This window comes from Schistocerca nitens, chromosome 7, assembly GCF_023898315.1.
Source record: "Schistocerca nitens isolate TAMUIC-IGC-003100 chromosome 7, iqSchNite1.1, whole genome shotgun sequence".
Lineage (NCBI taxonomy): Eukaryota > Metazoa > Arthropoda > Insecta > Orthoptera > Acrididae > Schistocerca > Schistocerca nitens.
The window spans coordinates 120,676,314-120,693,652 of record NC_064620.1 but is presented as its reverse complement, the minus strand read 5'-3'; the positions used below and the strand labels follow the sequence as shown (position 1 = coordinate 120,693,652).

The 17,339-nt window shown below is 42.4% G+C and overlaps 1 protein-coding gene across 1 annotated transcript in view; it reads left to right on the top strand.

The window, feature by feature from the left end:
- Positions 1–6,728: 6,728 nt before the first annotated feature.
- Positions 6,729–17,339, top strand: part of LOC126194772 (selenoprotein N-like) — a 145,112-nt gene continuing 134,501 nt past the window's right edge. The window contains exon 1 of the mRNA XM_049933061.1: positions 6,729–6,941. Within this exon, the coding sequence (XP_049789018.1) occupies positions 6,729–6,941 (213 nt within the window). The remainder of the gene's footprint in view (positions 6,942–17,339) is intronic.

The window sequence follows — 17,339 nt, the reverse complement described above, 5'->3', positions numbered from 1 at the left end:
GCTTTGCTTAAGTCTAAAAAATGCCAATGGCACAATGGCACTTTGTTTCTTGTCCATTGGTTGCAGGACATTGTGTATAAAATTATAGGTGGCACTAGTTGTTAATGTATTTTTCCTAAATCCTTGCAAGGATACATTAGGTGTTCTATGATTTTAGTAAAGCCTGATAATAAGACAATTGGTCTATAGTTTTCTATATTTGATTTGTCTTCTTTCTTATGAATAGGGACCACTTAAGAAATTTTTAAACGGTCTGGAAATGTACCTGTCAGAAAAGATGAACTGACTTTATTTGCAAGAGGCAGTGAAATGTTTGTAATACATTATTTTATGATGCAGTCAGGAATACGATCAATTCCTGATGACAGTTTCTTAATGGTTGATGCAGCATGGATGATTTCATCTGGAGTTGTTCCATAAACGTAGATTGAAGAGGAGCATGACTGCACATTGGCTTTCTGTTTCTTTTTAGTATCTGTTTAGTCACTGACAATAAAATATTTGTGATATATGCACAGGAGCAGTTGAAAAGATTTGCGATGTGTTGGGGATGAGTTACACTCTTGTTCTCACTGTTCAGAGTTATATTTTACTTTTTAGAGGACACTTTATTACTTTCCATAATGCTTAGCTTTTATTTGCTGACTCTGTTATGAACTTCTTAATGGCCATTCTTTTTGCCCGGCGTGTCACTCTTTTGTTGATATGAAGCTATTTACGAGTGTATTTGTTCGGAAGTAGGGGTATATTATTGTTTTTCCTATATCTGAGTAATTCTCTTTTCCTCGCAGTTGAGATTTTGATACCTGTTATCCATCTCTTTGCTTTTGGAGTCGTACCGCTTATTACTAGTGTTTTGAGAACTTTTTGATGGTGTCATCCATTTGAAGAACTTCTTCCCGCCTTTCTCTTGATAATAGGAAATTTAATGTTTCTATGTGTACTGAAATTTCTTGCTGTTACAGTTCTTTTGTAGTTCTGGGTGGGCAGCAAGTAGCTTTGGAGGGTGACAACTTGAGCTTCATAATCACTTAAACATTTTGCAGTACACTCTGTATTCACAAATATCTGATCCAGAACAGTGGCAGTATTTTTTGTGATTCTTGTTGGGGTTTTTATAGTCTGTTTTAGGTGAAAGTATCTGTAAAGTTGAGCAGTACCCCTTTCCTTTCGCTGGTTCCAAAAAAATCATTGTTGCAGCCCCCACACAGCACTATTGATTTCTTGTCTAGATGGAGCCTGTTTAGCACGTATTCAAGCTTGCTTAGGAATGACTCAAAATTTCCATTTCGGAGCGATAAATACATACTACAACTGTATTTGTCTCGCAGACTTCCGTTAGTTCCAGCTCAATGTCTCTTTCTACATTGAGATTCCGAAAAATTATTACTGGATTTATGTTTCAGACATTGCTTGCTGAAAATTACGGTTCCTCCATTTTTATGACTGTTTCTACAGAAATAAGACACGGTCGCCAGAGGTCGTCCGATAACATCGGCCGACAGCGTCGTCATTGTGCGTCTGATCACCTTCGTCGGTCTTTGATGGGGTCAAGGAGGTTAGAATCTATTCTATGTATGAAGTAGGTTAGATTTTAACCTCGTATGGTGGGGTGGGACACCATGATGCCTGTGCTTGGACACGAATGATGCATAGCGGCTTCTGCTATTAAAGAGACACCGAATGCATGTGAATGAGGTTTCCTGTCTCGTAAGGAACTGTTTCTACAGAAATAAGACACGGTCGCCAGAGGTCGTCCGATAACATCGGCCGACAGCGTCGTCATTGTGCGTCTGATCACCTTCGTCGGTCTTTGATGGGGTCAAGGAGGTTAGAATCTATTCTATGTATGAAGTAGGTTAGATTTTAACCTCGTATGGTCGGGTGGGACACCATAATGCCTGTGCTTGGACACGAATGATGCATAGCGGCTTCTGCTATTAAAGAGACACCGAATGTATGTGAATGAGGTTTCCTGTCTCGTAAGGAACGTGGCGAGTATTATACGCTCTGTCCTCAGTTATCGGAATAAACAGACAAATTTTACGAATATAGGTGATGACGGGAGAAAAGTCCTGTTACATTCTCCAGATAATTCGTGATGACCTTGAAAAGATGGATGATACATTTGTTTTGTGGCGGCACGGCAGGGAGGAAGTGGATCGATCTAACAAACATCTGGACGGGATCAATCCGAAGATTCAGTTTACCAAGGAGGAGGAGGAGGCAGGTGGAAAAATAAATTGATGTAATAGTTTTCAAGAAAGAAGATGGTAGCTTGGGCTACATGGTTTACCGAAAATCCAGACACACAGACCGTTACTTACACCGGGATTCGAACCACCACCCATAACGAAAGCGAGGTGCAATAAAAACGTTAGCGGATAGAACGTGGAAAAATCTTGACGCAGAATTAAAACATCTCAACAATGCGTAATAGAAGAATGGTTATTCGTTCGCTGAGGTGAAAAGAGCATTAAGACCGCCACGTAGAAATCATAGTGATGCTCACGCGCCGGTGAAATCGAAAGTTTTCCTGCCATTCATTAAGGACGTGACTGGCCGCATTGGAAATAGCTTTAAAAAGCGAGACATCGCCGTATTTTACAATCCCGCACGGAAGATACAAGATCACCTAAAATCGGCCAAGGATGCTGGAAAAAGCTGGAATTTATAGGATTCCGTGTAGTTGTGGGGATGTGTACGTGGGTACTACGAAAAGAACTGTCAAAAAACGACTCGAAGAGCACGAGAACAAGTGCAGAAGAGGGGTAACTGACACATCAACCGTTGCGAAACATGCTTTACATCCAGGAGACCACCACATTCATTTTGATAGGACTCAAGTGCTGAAAGCCACATACGGATACCACGAGAGGCTATACACAGAGGCCATAGAGATTGTGAAACACCCCAGGAATTTTAATAGGAAGGGAGCGTGCGTGAAATAGAATGAAATTTGGATTGCGGTGGTCTTCCACCATGGGATGATAGTAACAGCGGACGATGGCAGACGACAACGTCCAATTCCGCTCGCGTATGCAAAACATATGACGTTACGCCAATGCGCGGAAGCTCCCGGAAGTGGAATTTTGCTGTAGTCAGTATCGAGCCAGGGTGTGAGTCGGACATTCGACAAAGCTACGATCCGCTTTGAATATGTCCTCCGCAGATGGGGACTAATCATTGGGTTTTTAAGTGAAATCCCTTCGACCACGGCATAGTAGCCGGGAATATTTTATTAATTGTGACAATTCCGACCGTGAAAGTTTGCATTTACAACTTGAAGAGTAAGAATGGGGTGCCCCAAGGTTCGGTCTTGGGTCCTCTGCTGTTCTTAATACACATTAATGACTTGCCATTCTGTATTCACGAAGATGCAAGCTGGTACTTTTTGCCGGTGATACAAATATAGCTATCACACCCAACAGACAAGAATTAACTGGTGAAATTGTAAACGATGTTTTTCAGAAAATTATTAAGTGATTCTCTGCAAATGGGCTCTCATTAAACTTTGACAAAACACAGTATATACAGTTCCACTCAGTAAATGGAATGACACCATTAAGAAATATAGACTCCGATCAGAAATCGATAGCTATGGTAGAATATTCTAAATTTCTAGGCGTATGCATTGATGAAGGGCTGAACTGGAAAAAAACACGCTGAAGATCTGCTGAAACGTTTGAGTTCAGCTACTTATGCTATTAGGGTCATTGCAAATTTTGGTGATATACAACTCAGTAAATTAGCTTACCACGCCTATTTTCATTCTCTGCTTTCGTATGGCATCAAATTCTGGGGTAACTCATCATTGAGTAAAAGAGTGTTCATTGCACAAAAGCGTGTAATCAGAATAATTGCTGGAGCTCATCCAATATCATCCTGCAGACACTTATTTAAAGAGCTAGAGATCTTCGCTGTAGCCTCACAATTTATATATATTCACTTATGAAATTTGTTATTAACAATCCGAACAAATTCAAAACTAATAGCAGTGTACATGGCTACAATACTAGGAGAAAGGATGATCTTCACTACTCAAGGTTAAATCTAACTTTGGCTCACAAGGGGGTAAATTATGCTGCCAAAAAGTCTTTGGTCACTAATAGCATCAAAAGTCTGACAGATAGTCATATAGTCATATGCTGCCAAAAAGTCTTTGGTCACTAATAGCATCAAAAGTCTGACAGATAGTCATATAGCATTTAAAAGGAAATTAAAAGAATCTCTTAATGGCAACTCCTTCTACTCATTAGATGAATTTTTGGATATAATAAGTGGGTAATTTCCCCAACCCCCCACAAAAAAATTAAAAATATTAAGTGTCATGTAATATTTTGTATAATGTAATATCTTGTATAGACACCTTTTATTAACCTGACACATTCCACATCATTATGAAGTGTCGTATTCATGATATGCGGAACAAGTACTAATCTAATCTAATCTAAGAGTTATAAACACTCTGTTTCGCCGTATTTATTTAAAGTTGTGCGTACGTAGGTCAGTTAACCTTCAGTGACTGTCATTTAGCGCTCGAGTGAAAGACAAGCGTAAGTGTAGTATAAGATACTCTGAAAACCTAAAGCACTTAAAGTGGAAATACATACCGTCCATCACATTTGCAAACCACTTCATATTAACAGAATCACTGCCCTACTGGCATAAAACGTCAGTAAGCAACAATAGCAATTTGTAGACAATTAATAACAGCGTACCACAAAAAAAGATCCAGTACAGCAGCTACAAGCATATAAGATATGCCCCCCGTTTCACTTGAACAAATTATTTTGCTTAAGGGTATAACCTCTGCCTAAAATTTCCAATAAAGATTTTGCCTATTTGAGGTTTAGAATAAATCTGCGATTTCAGTCCATAGATTCCGAATTATGTCTCGATTATGATACACTACTGGCCATTAAAATTGCTACACCAAGAAGAAATGCAGATGATAAACGGGTATTCATTGGACAATTATATTATACTAGAACTGACATGTGATTACATTTTCACGCAATTTCGGCGCATAGATCCTGAGAAATCAGTACCCACAACAACCACCTCTGGTCGTAATAACAGACTTGATACGCCTGGGCATTGCGTGTACAGGTACAGCTGCCCATGCAGTAGTGACTGGCGTATTGTGACGAGCCAGTTGCTCGGCCACCATTGACCAGACGTTTTCAATTGGTGAGAGATCTGGAGAATGTGCTGGCCAGGGCAGCAGCTTAACATTTTCTGTATCCAGAAAGGCCCGTACAGGACCTGCAGCATGCGGTCGTGCATTATCCTGCTGAAATGTAGGGTTTTGGAGGGGTCGAATAAAGGGTAGAGCCACGGGTCGTAACACATCTGAAATGTAACGTCTACTGTTCAAAGTGCCGTCAATGCGAACAAGAGGTGACCGGGACGTGTAACCAATGGCACCCCATACCATCACGCCGGGTGATACGCCAGTATGGCGATGACGAATACACGTTTCCAATGCGCGTTCACCGTGATGTCGCCAAACACGGATGCAACCATCATGCTGCTGTAAACAGAACCTGGATTCATCCAAAAAAATGACGTTTTGCCATTCGTGAACCCAGGTTCGTCGTCGAGTACACCAACGCAGGCGTGCTCCTGTCTGTGATGCAGCGTCAAGGGTAACCGCAGCCATGGTCTCCGAGCTTATAGTCCATGCTGCTGCAAACGTCGTCGAACTGTGCGTGCAGATGGTTGTTGTATTGCAAACGTCCCCATCTGTTGACTCAGGGATCGAGACGTGGCTGCACGATCCGTTACAGCCATGCGGATAAGATGGCTGCCATCTCGACTGCTAGTGATACGAGGCCGTTGGGATCCAGCACGGCGTTCCGTATTACCCTCCTGAACCCACCGATTCCATATCCTGCTAACAGTCATTGGATCTCGAGCAACGCGAGCAGCAATGTCGCGATACGATAAACCGCAATCGCGATAGGCTACAATCCGACCTTTATCAAAGTCGGAAACGTGATGGTACGCATTTCTCCTCCTTACACGAGGCATCACAACAACGTTTCACCAGGCAACGCCGGTCAACTGCTGTTTGTGTATGAGAAATCGGTTGGAAACTTTCCTCATGTCAGCACGTTGTAAGTGTCGCCACCGGCGCCAACCTTGCGTGAATGCTCTGAAAAGCTAATCATTTGCATATCACAGCATCTTCTCCCGGTCGGTTAAATTTCGCGTCTGTAGCACGTCATCTTCGTGGTGTAGCAATTTTAATGGCCTGTAGCGTATTTTCATCCTCAGGATGCCACAAACTCATTTTGTGTTGGCCTAAACTTATCAGTTTATCACGCTCCATATTTCGTGAGCGAGAACATCGATCGATTTGACCGAGGAAAACAAACCGATTTGAATTTCACCGATTGTCGTCCGATGTGTGTACGTTCGAGAGATAAGATCGGCTGTAGTGTGACCGCGCACGTACTGGCGTACTGATTTGAAACGATCGGCGGTCTCCGGCCGACGTCGGTCGTCGGTGGAATCCACCGATATCGAAGCAACTGTGACCCAGCCGGATGGCTAGAGGTGTTGACGGAGGCGTGAGCGGGCGCGCTGGTTACGTGGCTGTAGGCGGAAGTTTCGAGGAAGCTGAAAGGCGAGTCCGTTGTCCCCTCCCCTCCCCGCCGGCCGCGTGTCCTTGCATGCCCCAGCTGACGCGCAGCGCTGCTCGCACCTCGGACTCAGTCGCGATGGAGCTGCGGGCCTCTGCAGCTGGCGCTGTGGCCGCGGCCGCGTTGGCTTCCGTGGTGGCCCTGTGGTGGTGTGGGTTCGCAGGTCCGCCCTCGTCCAGGCACGAGCCGCCTTCCTGGGACGCCGACCGGCTGTTCCGCAAGCTAGACGCCGATCGCAATGGACTGCTCGACAGGCTCGAGTTCGGGAACTTTCCAGACGCCATCGCCGAAGTAAGACTTCACTTGTTAATACGCCACCACTAACACGCCGTACTGCATAGGTCTAGCCAGCGGCTGTCAAATAGGGATTAGGTAGGGGGAGCGTGCGCGTACTGACGGTTGTTAGTGTTTTACACGCGTAAAATGAAATGTTTTGAATTGTGGAAGGAATTACTGCTTACAACAGCTGCATCCAGCTACTTGTGACGTTGGATACACTGTTAGAGAAAAATAAATAGGCATGGTGTACTCGCATTTAACCCATATATTAAGCAATACATAAGCATTAGGAATTTTTCACTGCTTATAATATTCCAAAATTTAGACACAAGATAGGAAAAATTCACACAAATTCTAATCAGAGATATGTTGAGATCACCGAGGTTATATTTCGATGTCCAATTCAGTCTTCGGCTCTATCTCAGCAAGTTGTTTCCATGTTTGTTCAGTCGTCATTATTGTTGGGTTACAATACTCATTCCTGGTAATTGAAGGAAGATAGCTGCTAAGAAGATAGAAGTGCTAAATCTGAAACACATTCTTAATTCTAGATAAAACGTCGAAATGTTTGGAACATTTTCGTTCAAAGTGCCGCATATAAAAAAATTGCACAAGGCACAGTTCCCATTAGTTGTGCCAACAAATAAGCAGCAGCTGGACCAGTAGCTAAATTTTTAAGTTATACTAGTACGTAAGGACAAAACTGTTTAACGTTCTTACCAAAAATCTCTTGATCGATTTGCTTAATGATTTTACACGATATCCGGCCAATGTGGCCGAGCGGTTCTGGGCGCTTCAGTCTGGAACCGCGCGACAGCTAGTGCTCAACTATATATATAGGATAATCAAAATATCCACGGGTGTGCTGCCGGTCTATAGTGTCCAACGGGCAGAATATTTCGGCGATCATACATGTCGCCATCATCAGGTGAACTGACGGACTGAGCTCCTGTGAACGTGCCGGCACGGAGATCCGTACGCTATGGCTGCTCAGAGGGAACTGGGTTCGGTCGCGGCGGCGGCCGATTTAAATACCCTCCGCCCGCGGCGCGCTCACTCCGCCGTCCGCGCCCCGCGCCACGGTCGCGCGGTGGAACAGATTGCGACGGCGTCTGAGATGACGTCGGTGTGATGGCTCTGTCCACCGTGGTCGTCACAACTATACGTTTGCTCGATTTACTCTTGATTAACCCAATCGCTGGTTCCCAAGCCTTGCTAAGATTATAGCCACAGTCACGGTTTATGAGGTCGTCATTGGTGCGAATTTCGATGGCCTCTCTAACAACGCTGTCCCAGTATCTCGACGTCTGTACCAGAATCCTCGTGCGGTCATACTCCATGGCGTGATTTTCCGACAAACAATGTTCAGCGACCGACGACTTGCTCGGATACATCAGTCGAGTGTGCCTCTGGTGTTCACGGCATCGATCCTCGACGGTACGCATCGTCTGACCAATATACGACTTGACACATTGACACGGGATCTGGTACACGCCGGCCTTCCTCAAACCAAGGTCATCTTTGGCGCTCCCCACCAGTGCACGAGTTTTATTTGGAGGACAAAACACAGTTCCGACCCGGTGTTTCTTCAGAATGCGGGCGATTTTCCCCGAGAGTGCGCCTGTGTATGGAATAAATGCAGTGCCTACCTCCTCCCTCGTGACTTCATCCATCTCAACAGGTTGTGCTGCAGTGGTTGGTCGGAAAGCATGTTGAATCTGCCACTCTGAGTACCCATTTTTTCGAAATACAGTTCTCAGATGTTCCAATTCCTGGGGTAGACTCTCTGCGTCAGAGATAGTGCGCGCCGTATGTACTAGAGTTTTAAGTACCCCATTCCTTTGTGAAGGGTGGTGGCAGCTGTCTGCGTGCAAATACAGATCAGTGTGCGTTGTCTTCCGATACACCCCATGACCTAGTGTGCCGTCAGCCCTTCTCTTCACCAAGACGTCAAGGAAAGGTAATTTACCCTCCGTTTCAGTCTCCATAGTCATTCATTTTGATGTATTTTCTTCTGATGCCTAACTCCTGCATTATCCTCCATAATACTGCCCGATTAATGCTGTCATAGGCCTGTCAGAAATCTATAAATATGAGGTGTAGTTCTCTATCAGATTCATAGTACTTTCCCATTAGCTGTGTAGCATAAATATGTGATCTATGGTTGAGCGTCCTGCCATGAATCCACATTGTTATGGTCCTATGAACTCTTATAGACCAGGTTTGAGGCAACTAAGTAACAAGGAGATTAAGACTTCATAGCCTATCTGAAGTAGCGAGATTCCTCGATAATTGTCCACTTTTGTGGCATCTCCTTTTTTTTAAAATTGGGCATACAATTGCTCTATTCCATTCAACCGGGATCTCCTCTGATGACTAGATTTTGACAGTAAGCTGTCTTAGTCTCCAATAAAATCCCCTCCGTTTCTAACTAGTTCTGCACTAATACCACTACCGCCTGGCACTTTGTTTTTGAGTGACTCTACAGTTGTTCTTATCTCTTCCATTGAAGGTTCAGGTACTTCCTCTTCCTCTGTATTTAATTTTCATTCTTGTTCTATACTTCCTTCTGGAATTTCTACACTTAGCAATTTTCTGAAATGCTTTCCAAGCTGATCTGCTTGCTCCATAGGAGGTACCACATTCTCTTCTTCATTTGTTAGGATTAAAGTTTGCTGTTTATAATTGCCTCAAGCAAAACCTGCCACCTTGAAAAAGTAGTGCGGTGTGTTCTTAGATTCCTCAACTGCCATTAATAGTTTCTTCCCTTATTCTCTTTTCTTCCTTCTAATGAGCCTGTCAGTCAGTCATCTCACTTCTGAGTAGGCCTATGTTGTTTGTGTATCTTCTGATGGGTGATTTAACCACTCTAATCTCTTCTCCATTCTATCTTTAACAACTAATTGGCGTTAATCATTGAACCACAATTTGTTTTTGGGTTTAGGTTGTCATCCATTACTTCCTATGCACTCTTTATAACCTCTTCCTTTAATTGTGTGGCCGGCCGCTGTGGCCGAGCGGTTCTAGGTGCTTCAGTCTGGAACTGCACGACCGCTACGGTCGCAGGTTCGAATCCTGCCTCGGGCATGTATGTGTGTAATGTCCTTAATTTAGTTAGGTTTAAGTAGTTCTAAGTTCTAGGGGACTGATGACCTCAGATGTTAAGTCCCATAGTGTTCAGAGCCATTTGAACCTTTTTTTTTTCAATTGTGTCCATATTCCTTCTACATTATCCGGGGCCTCTGTTGACAAAAGCGAGCCAGTGACTCTATCTTGGTACCACTGTCTTACCTGTTCATTTGAAAGTTTGCCTTTATCACGATTAACTATTCCTTCTCTTTTCCTGTGTCATTTTGTAGAGAGTTTTAGAAAAATCTTCAAAACAGCTAAAAAGTGGTCTGAATTCATATCAGCACCACAGTACATTCATACTTGCTCGATGCATCCACAATGCTTTACATCCACCAATGCATGATCAAACTGATTTTTCGTCTTACCATTTGGCGATATCCATGTGGCTTTATGTATCTCTTTCTGTGAGAAGTAGGTGCCACTAATTATCATTCTTCTAAGGTCAGCAAAATTTATCAACCTAACACGTTATCGTTGGCCACTTTGTGTAGGCTTTTCAGCCCAATTGTGGGACGATATTCATTTTCTTTTCCAATTTGTGCATTGAGATCACCCAGGACTAAACAGATCGAATGTCATGGCAGTCTGTCAATAATGTCCTCCAAATCAGCATTCAAGTTGTTATTTATCTCATCATCCGTGTCGTCTGATAGTGCATGACAGTTAACAAATTAATAGTGTGCTGTGAAAATGTGCGATTTAGGGTAAATGTACCAAAAAGTGCGTAGTTACAAAGAGAGCACAGCTTGTGGTCCTGACAGTTGACAAAACTGATCAGCTGGCCACTGACACAGTTGTGTTCAGATTTGTATCAGAAACACCTCATACAAGCTGAGTAAAGAAATCCTGTTTTTCTGATGTGAAACGGGTAAGAATCGCTTTCTTTTCTGGTACTCTTGCATATGTTATACACAGAATACACGAGCAATAGCCTTTAATTCTTGATTGTGTTTTGAAAGGCTGGCTTGCAGTCTACCATAATGCATCCACATGTTTTGCAAATGTGACGTGTGCTGCCATCAGTTGACATTTTTGTTTCTGTAGGTAGGAGTGCGCATCTAATGTCACAAAATTGCGTGCGTCTCCTCTTTAGGGCACAACTGTAAATTTATACATTAAATACAAAAATCGGCCAGGAAGCTCATATAAACTGAAGAGCTGCCCAATGAGGCCAGACAACTGGAGAAAGCAAACAAAGATTGCTGCTGCTATTAGTACGAAGGAGTCTGCTATAAGCCGCACGGGGATTAGCTGAGCGGTCTAAGGCGCTGCAGTCATGGACTGTGTGGCTGGTCCCGGTGGAGGTTAGAGTCCTCCCTCGGGCATGGGTGTGTGTGTTTATCCTTAGGATAATTTAGGTTAAGTAGTGTGTAATCTTAGGGACTGATGACCTTAGCAGTTAAGTCCCATAAGATTTCACACACATTTGAACATTTTGGAGTCTGCTGTAAGGAAAAGACTGAAAGCTGTGAGTAGAGAGCATAGATTTTGGTGTTGCCAGAGGACTGGCTGTAGTGCATTAAGTGTGGGAGATGGTGGCATGAACAGTGCTCTTCATTTGACGGGTAATATTGCGTTCATTTGTGACATTTGCTAAATGCATGCTCTTCGGCATGTCTTGTTACTTAAGCACAGGTGAATGAAAGACTGCGCATTTCCTGTTTCCCCTATTTTTGAAAAGTTCAATGAAAGTATCACCTCTCTGCTGCTGTAGTTGTCTGAACATGTACGTTTTGTGTTAATAAACATAAACCTTAAATGATTTTGTTTTCTTGTTGATAATAACCCAGGTTATTCCTCAACTAGGCACTTGTAGGTATGGTTCCCATAGTTTTCTTTCTTTCTTTCTTGCAGTTAGTTTTAATAGACATTTAAACCATTGGGCCAATTTTCTCCCATTATATATTCTTTCTCCTTCCACACAATTTTGAACAAAAATTGTGTGCACAGCTGTCTGCTGTTTTGCTTTCTTCCCTGCAGTCTGTTTCATTTTAACACAAAAAGGAAGGGTGGGACGGGGAGGGGGGGGGGCTGATGACCTCAGATGTTAAGTCCCATAGTGCTTAGAGCCAAAAATGAAAGCTTTATTTATGGTTTACGGGCTTATGGTTACTGAATCTGAATTGTCTGAAACTTTGTAATCCAACCCATTTGCAGTCTAAAACTATGCAAAATACTGTCGTTGAAGCCATGGTCCTCACAGATCTAGTAGTAGGAGAGGTCTCTCATTTCCCGAATACCAATGATCCCACCCGCTTTAACTATTTATTTGAAACGACTTCAGTTCCCAACCAAGGGTTCATTGGCTATAACAAAATTGGCTCAAAATCAACAAAGGGGGGGGGGGGGGGGGTGAAGAGGAAATAGACAGAATAGAGGGGGGGGGGTGGACATAGAGGGGGAGAGGGAGAGATCAAGAATCAAGAAATTTTATTAACCGTCGATCCTTTTACAACGGAAATAGGCTTTGCCATTGAAGTATACTATAAGATGTATTAATACATACATAATAAGGAAATATAAACTATTGTCAGTAAATTATCCTATACATATTAAGCATAGTAATAATAAAACACATTACAGGAAAATTTTTAAGGGCTATTGTCAATAAGCTATACTATAATATATTACGGATTGGACCATTTGCAGGACTGTATAGACTATACAGTTCATAATTACACAGGACTTAATTACAGAAGACATAATCACAGCACTTCGTGATACAATAAACTATAGGAAAATTTGTCAAATGCTAAGACGCTCCTCAGGCATCTCAAAGAGTTCTTTAATGTCGTAAAATGGGTAGTCTGATAGCTAGCCATACCACTTAATTTAAAAAAAAAATTAGGTCCATAGACTGACGTAGATTGGTAATTTGTTTTAAATTTTGAATGGGTGCACTTAGTGAGAATTTCTGGTTCTTGCTAACATGTGACATGTTATATCTAAATTAACCTTAACTCTGGTGTTGTGTTCAGGAATTTATCTCCTGGCAGCAAATTATGAAATTTTTAATATAGAACACAGATACATAGATGTATAAATTTATAGTTGTGAATATTCTGAGCCTTGAATTAAGGACGACAGCATTCCGCACACATTGTTCCACATATTGTGTATAAGACCCTTTTTTGTATTTTTAAAATATTCTTGATGTGAGGGGAGAGTCCTCATACAATCATACCATATGACACATGTGACTGGGACATTCCAAAGTAGGTTACCCCAAAATAAACAAAGTTCACTATATCCCAGAGTTTCAAAATGGGTTATGACACCAAAGTTTTATTTATTTATTTTTTGTATACTCTACTGATATGTTGCTCCTAATGGAGAAGAAGTCAATGTAAATGTATAGAAGGTTTACTGACTTATTTTCTACTTCCTTTGACATTTCCATTAGGAGTCGTTGGGTTTTATTGGGATTACAAATCAGTTTATTAGCTGGAAACCAGTGGAAAGCACCGAGCGAGGTGATGCAGTGGTTAACACACTGAACTCTCATTCAAGAGGACAATGGTTCAAACCACATCTGGCCATTCTAATTTAGGTTTTCTGCAATTTCCCTAAATTGCTCCAGGTAAGTGCTGGGACCCCCCCCCCCCCCCCCCCCCCCCCCATGAACCATGGACCTTGCCGTTGGTGGGGAGGCTTGCGTGCCTCAACGATACAGAGGGGTATCTGTTGAGAGGCCAGACAAACGTGTGGTTCCTGAAGAGGGGCAGCAGCCTTTTCAGTAGTTGCAGGGGCAACAGTCTGGATGGTTGACTGACCTGGCCTTGTAACACTAACTAAAACAGGATTGCTGTTGTGGTACTGCGAACGGCTGAAAGCAAGGGGAAACTACAGCCGTAATTTTTCCCGAGGGCATGCAGCTTTACTGTATGGTGAAATGATGATGGCGTCCTCTTGGGTAAAATATTCCAGAGGAAAAATAGTCCCCCATTCCGATCTCCGGGAGGGGACTACTCAGGACGTCGTTATCAGGAGAAAGAAAACTGGCATTCTACGGATCGGAGCATGGAATGTCAGATCCCTTAATCGGGCAGGTAGGTTAGAAAATTTAAAAAGGGAAATGGATAGGTTAAAGTTAGATATAGTGGGAATTAGTGAAGTTCGGTGGCAGGAGGAACAAGACTTCTGGTCAGGTGAATACAGGGTTATAAATACAAAATCAAATAGGGGTAATGCGGGAGTAGGTTTAATAATGAATAAAGAAATAGGAGTGCGGGTAAGCTACTACAAACAGCATAGTGAATGTATTATAGTGGCCAAGATAGACACGAAGCCCATGCCTACTACAGTAGCGCAAGTTTATATGCCAACTAGCTCTGCAGATGATGAAGAAATTGAAGAAATGTATGATGAGGTAAAAGAAATTATTCAGGTAGTGAAGGGAGACGAAAATTTAATAGTCATGGGTGACTGGAATTCGACAGTAGGAAAAGGGAGAGAAGGAAACGTAGCAGGTGAATATGGATTGGGGCTAAGAAATGAAAGAGGAAGCCGTCTGTTAGAATTTTGCACAGAGCATAACTTAATCATAGCTAACATTTGGTTCAAGAATCATAAAAGAAGGTTGTATACATGGAAGAATCCTGGAGATACTAAAAGGTATCAGATAGATTATATAATGATAAGACAGAGATTTAGGAACCAGGTCTTAAATTGTAGGACATTTCCAGGGGCAAATGTGGACTCTGACGACAATCTGTTGGTTATGAACTGTAGATTAAAACTGAAGAAATTGCAAAAAGGTGGGAATTTAAGGAGATGGGACCTCGATAAACTGACTAAACCAGAGGTTGTAAAGAGTTTCAGGGACAGCATAAGGGAACAATTGACAGGAATGGGGGAAAGAAATACAGTAGAAGACGAATGGGTAGCACTGAGGGATGAAGTAGTGAAGGCAGCAGAAGATCAAGTAGGTAAAAAGACGAGGGCTAGTAGAAATCCTTGGGTAACAGAAGAAATATTGAATTTAATTGATGAAAGGAGAAAATATAAAAATGCAGTAAATGAAGCAGGCAAAAAGGAATACAAACGTCTCAAAAATGAGATCGACAGGAAGTGCAAAATGGCTTAGCAGGCATGGCTAGAGGACAAATGTAAGGATGTAAAGGCTTATCTCACTAGGGGTAAGATAGATACTGCCTACAGGAAAATTAAAGAGACCTTTGGAGAAAAGAGAGCCACTTGTGTGAATATCAAGAGCTCAGAAGGAAACCCAATTCTAAGCAAAGAGGGGAAAGCAGAAAAGTGGAAGGAGTATATAGAGGGTCTATACAAGGGTGATGTACTTGAGGACAATATTATGGAAATGGAAGAGGATGTAGATGAAGATTAAATGGGAGATACGATACTGCGTGAAGAATTTGACAGAGCACTGAAAGACCTGAGTCGAAACAAGGCCCCAGGAGTAGACAACATTCCATTGGTACTACTGACAGCCTTGGGAGAGCCAGTCCTGACAAAACTCACCATTGTTGAGCAAGATGTATGAGACAGGCGAAATACCCTCAGACTTCAAGAAGAATATAATAATTCCAATCCCAAAGAAAGCAGGTGATGACACATGTGAAAATTACTGAACTATCAGTTTAATAAGTCACAGCTGCAAAATACTAATGCGAATTCTTTACTGACGAATGGAAAAACTGGTAGAAGCCGACCTCGGTGAAAATCGGTTTGGATTCTGTAGAAATATTGGAACACGTGAGGCAATACTGACCCTACGACTTATCTTAGAATATAGATTAAGGAAAGGCAAACCTACATTTCTAGCATTTGTGGACTTAGAGAAAGCTTTTGACAATGTTGATTGGAATACTCTCTTTCAAATTCTAAGGGTGGTAGGGGTAAAATACAGGGAGTGAAAGGCTATTTACAATTTGTACAGAAACCAGATGGCAGTTATGAGTCGAGGGACATGAAAGGGAAGCAGTGGTTGGGAAGGGAGTGGCACAGGCTTGTAGCCTCTCCCTGATGTTATTCAATCTGTATATTGAGCAAGCAGTAAAGGAAACAAAAGAAAAATTCGGAGTTGGTATTAAAATCCATGGAGAAGAAATAAAAACTTTGAGGTTTGCCGATGACATTGTAATTCTGTCAGAGACAGCAAAGGACTTGGAAGAGCAGTTGAACGGAATGGACAGTGTCTTGAAAGGAGGATATAAGATGAACATAAACAAAAGCAAAATGAGGATAATGGAATGTAGTCGAATTAAGTTGGGTGAAGCTGAGGGAATTAGATTAGGAAATGACACATTTAAAGTAGTAAAAGTATTTTTATGGAGTGTAGCCATGTATGGAAGTGAAACATGGACGATAAATAGTTTAGACAAGAAGAGAATAGAAGCTTTCGAAATGTGGTGCTACAGAAGAATGCTGAAGATTAGATGGGTAGATCACATAACTAATGAGGAAGTACTGAATAGAATTGGGGAGAAGCGGAGCTTGTGACACAACTTGACTAGAAGAAGGGATCGGTTGGTAGAACATGTCCTGAGGCATCAAGGGATCACAAATTTAGCATTGGAGGGCAGCATGGAGGGTAAAAATCATAGAGGGAGACCAAGAGATGAATACACTAAGCAGATTCAGAAGGATGTAGGTTGCAGTAGGTACTGGGAGATGAAGGAGCTTGCACAGGATAGATTAGCATGGAGAGCTGCATCAAACCAGTCTCAGGACTGAAGACCACAACAACAACAAGTGCTGGGATGGTTCCTTTGAAAGGGCACGGCCAGCTTCCTTCCACATCCATCCTCATCGGCACCAGAGTGCATGGTTTCATGCCTCTTGCTTGGACTGAATAACTGCAGGCATCATTTGAAACCCACCAGATGAGCCTCAGGTGGGCTCCTTCCCTTTCACATCCAATTCCTGATGCCCCACTAGCAATTTTTGCAGATGCCTCATCCCATGCTGTCAGTGGTAAGCTACAACAGAGCATAAGTGAGCACTGGCAGCCTTTGGGTTTATTCTCCAAGAAGGTCACAGAGAAGCAGTGCTCTTGGCCACAATTTTATATGGAACTGTTAGCAGCCTATGAAGCAGCTAGATACTTTAGATGCATGATGCAAGAACATGCCCTCACTGTATATCAGACTCTACATATCAGACTGTACCCTACTCCTTGACATTTTGTGCTGCTGCCAGTTTGACGACATTCACAGGTGAAGAGATGCTTTCCACTCTAGACAGGACATCAGCAGTGTCATTTTGTGAACCATTTATACGCAAGAAGATACCAGATATCTTTATTTACAAACCATA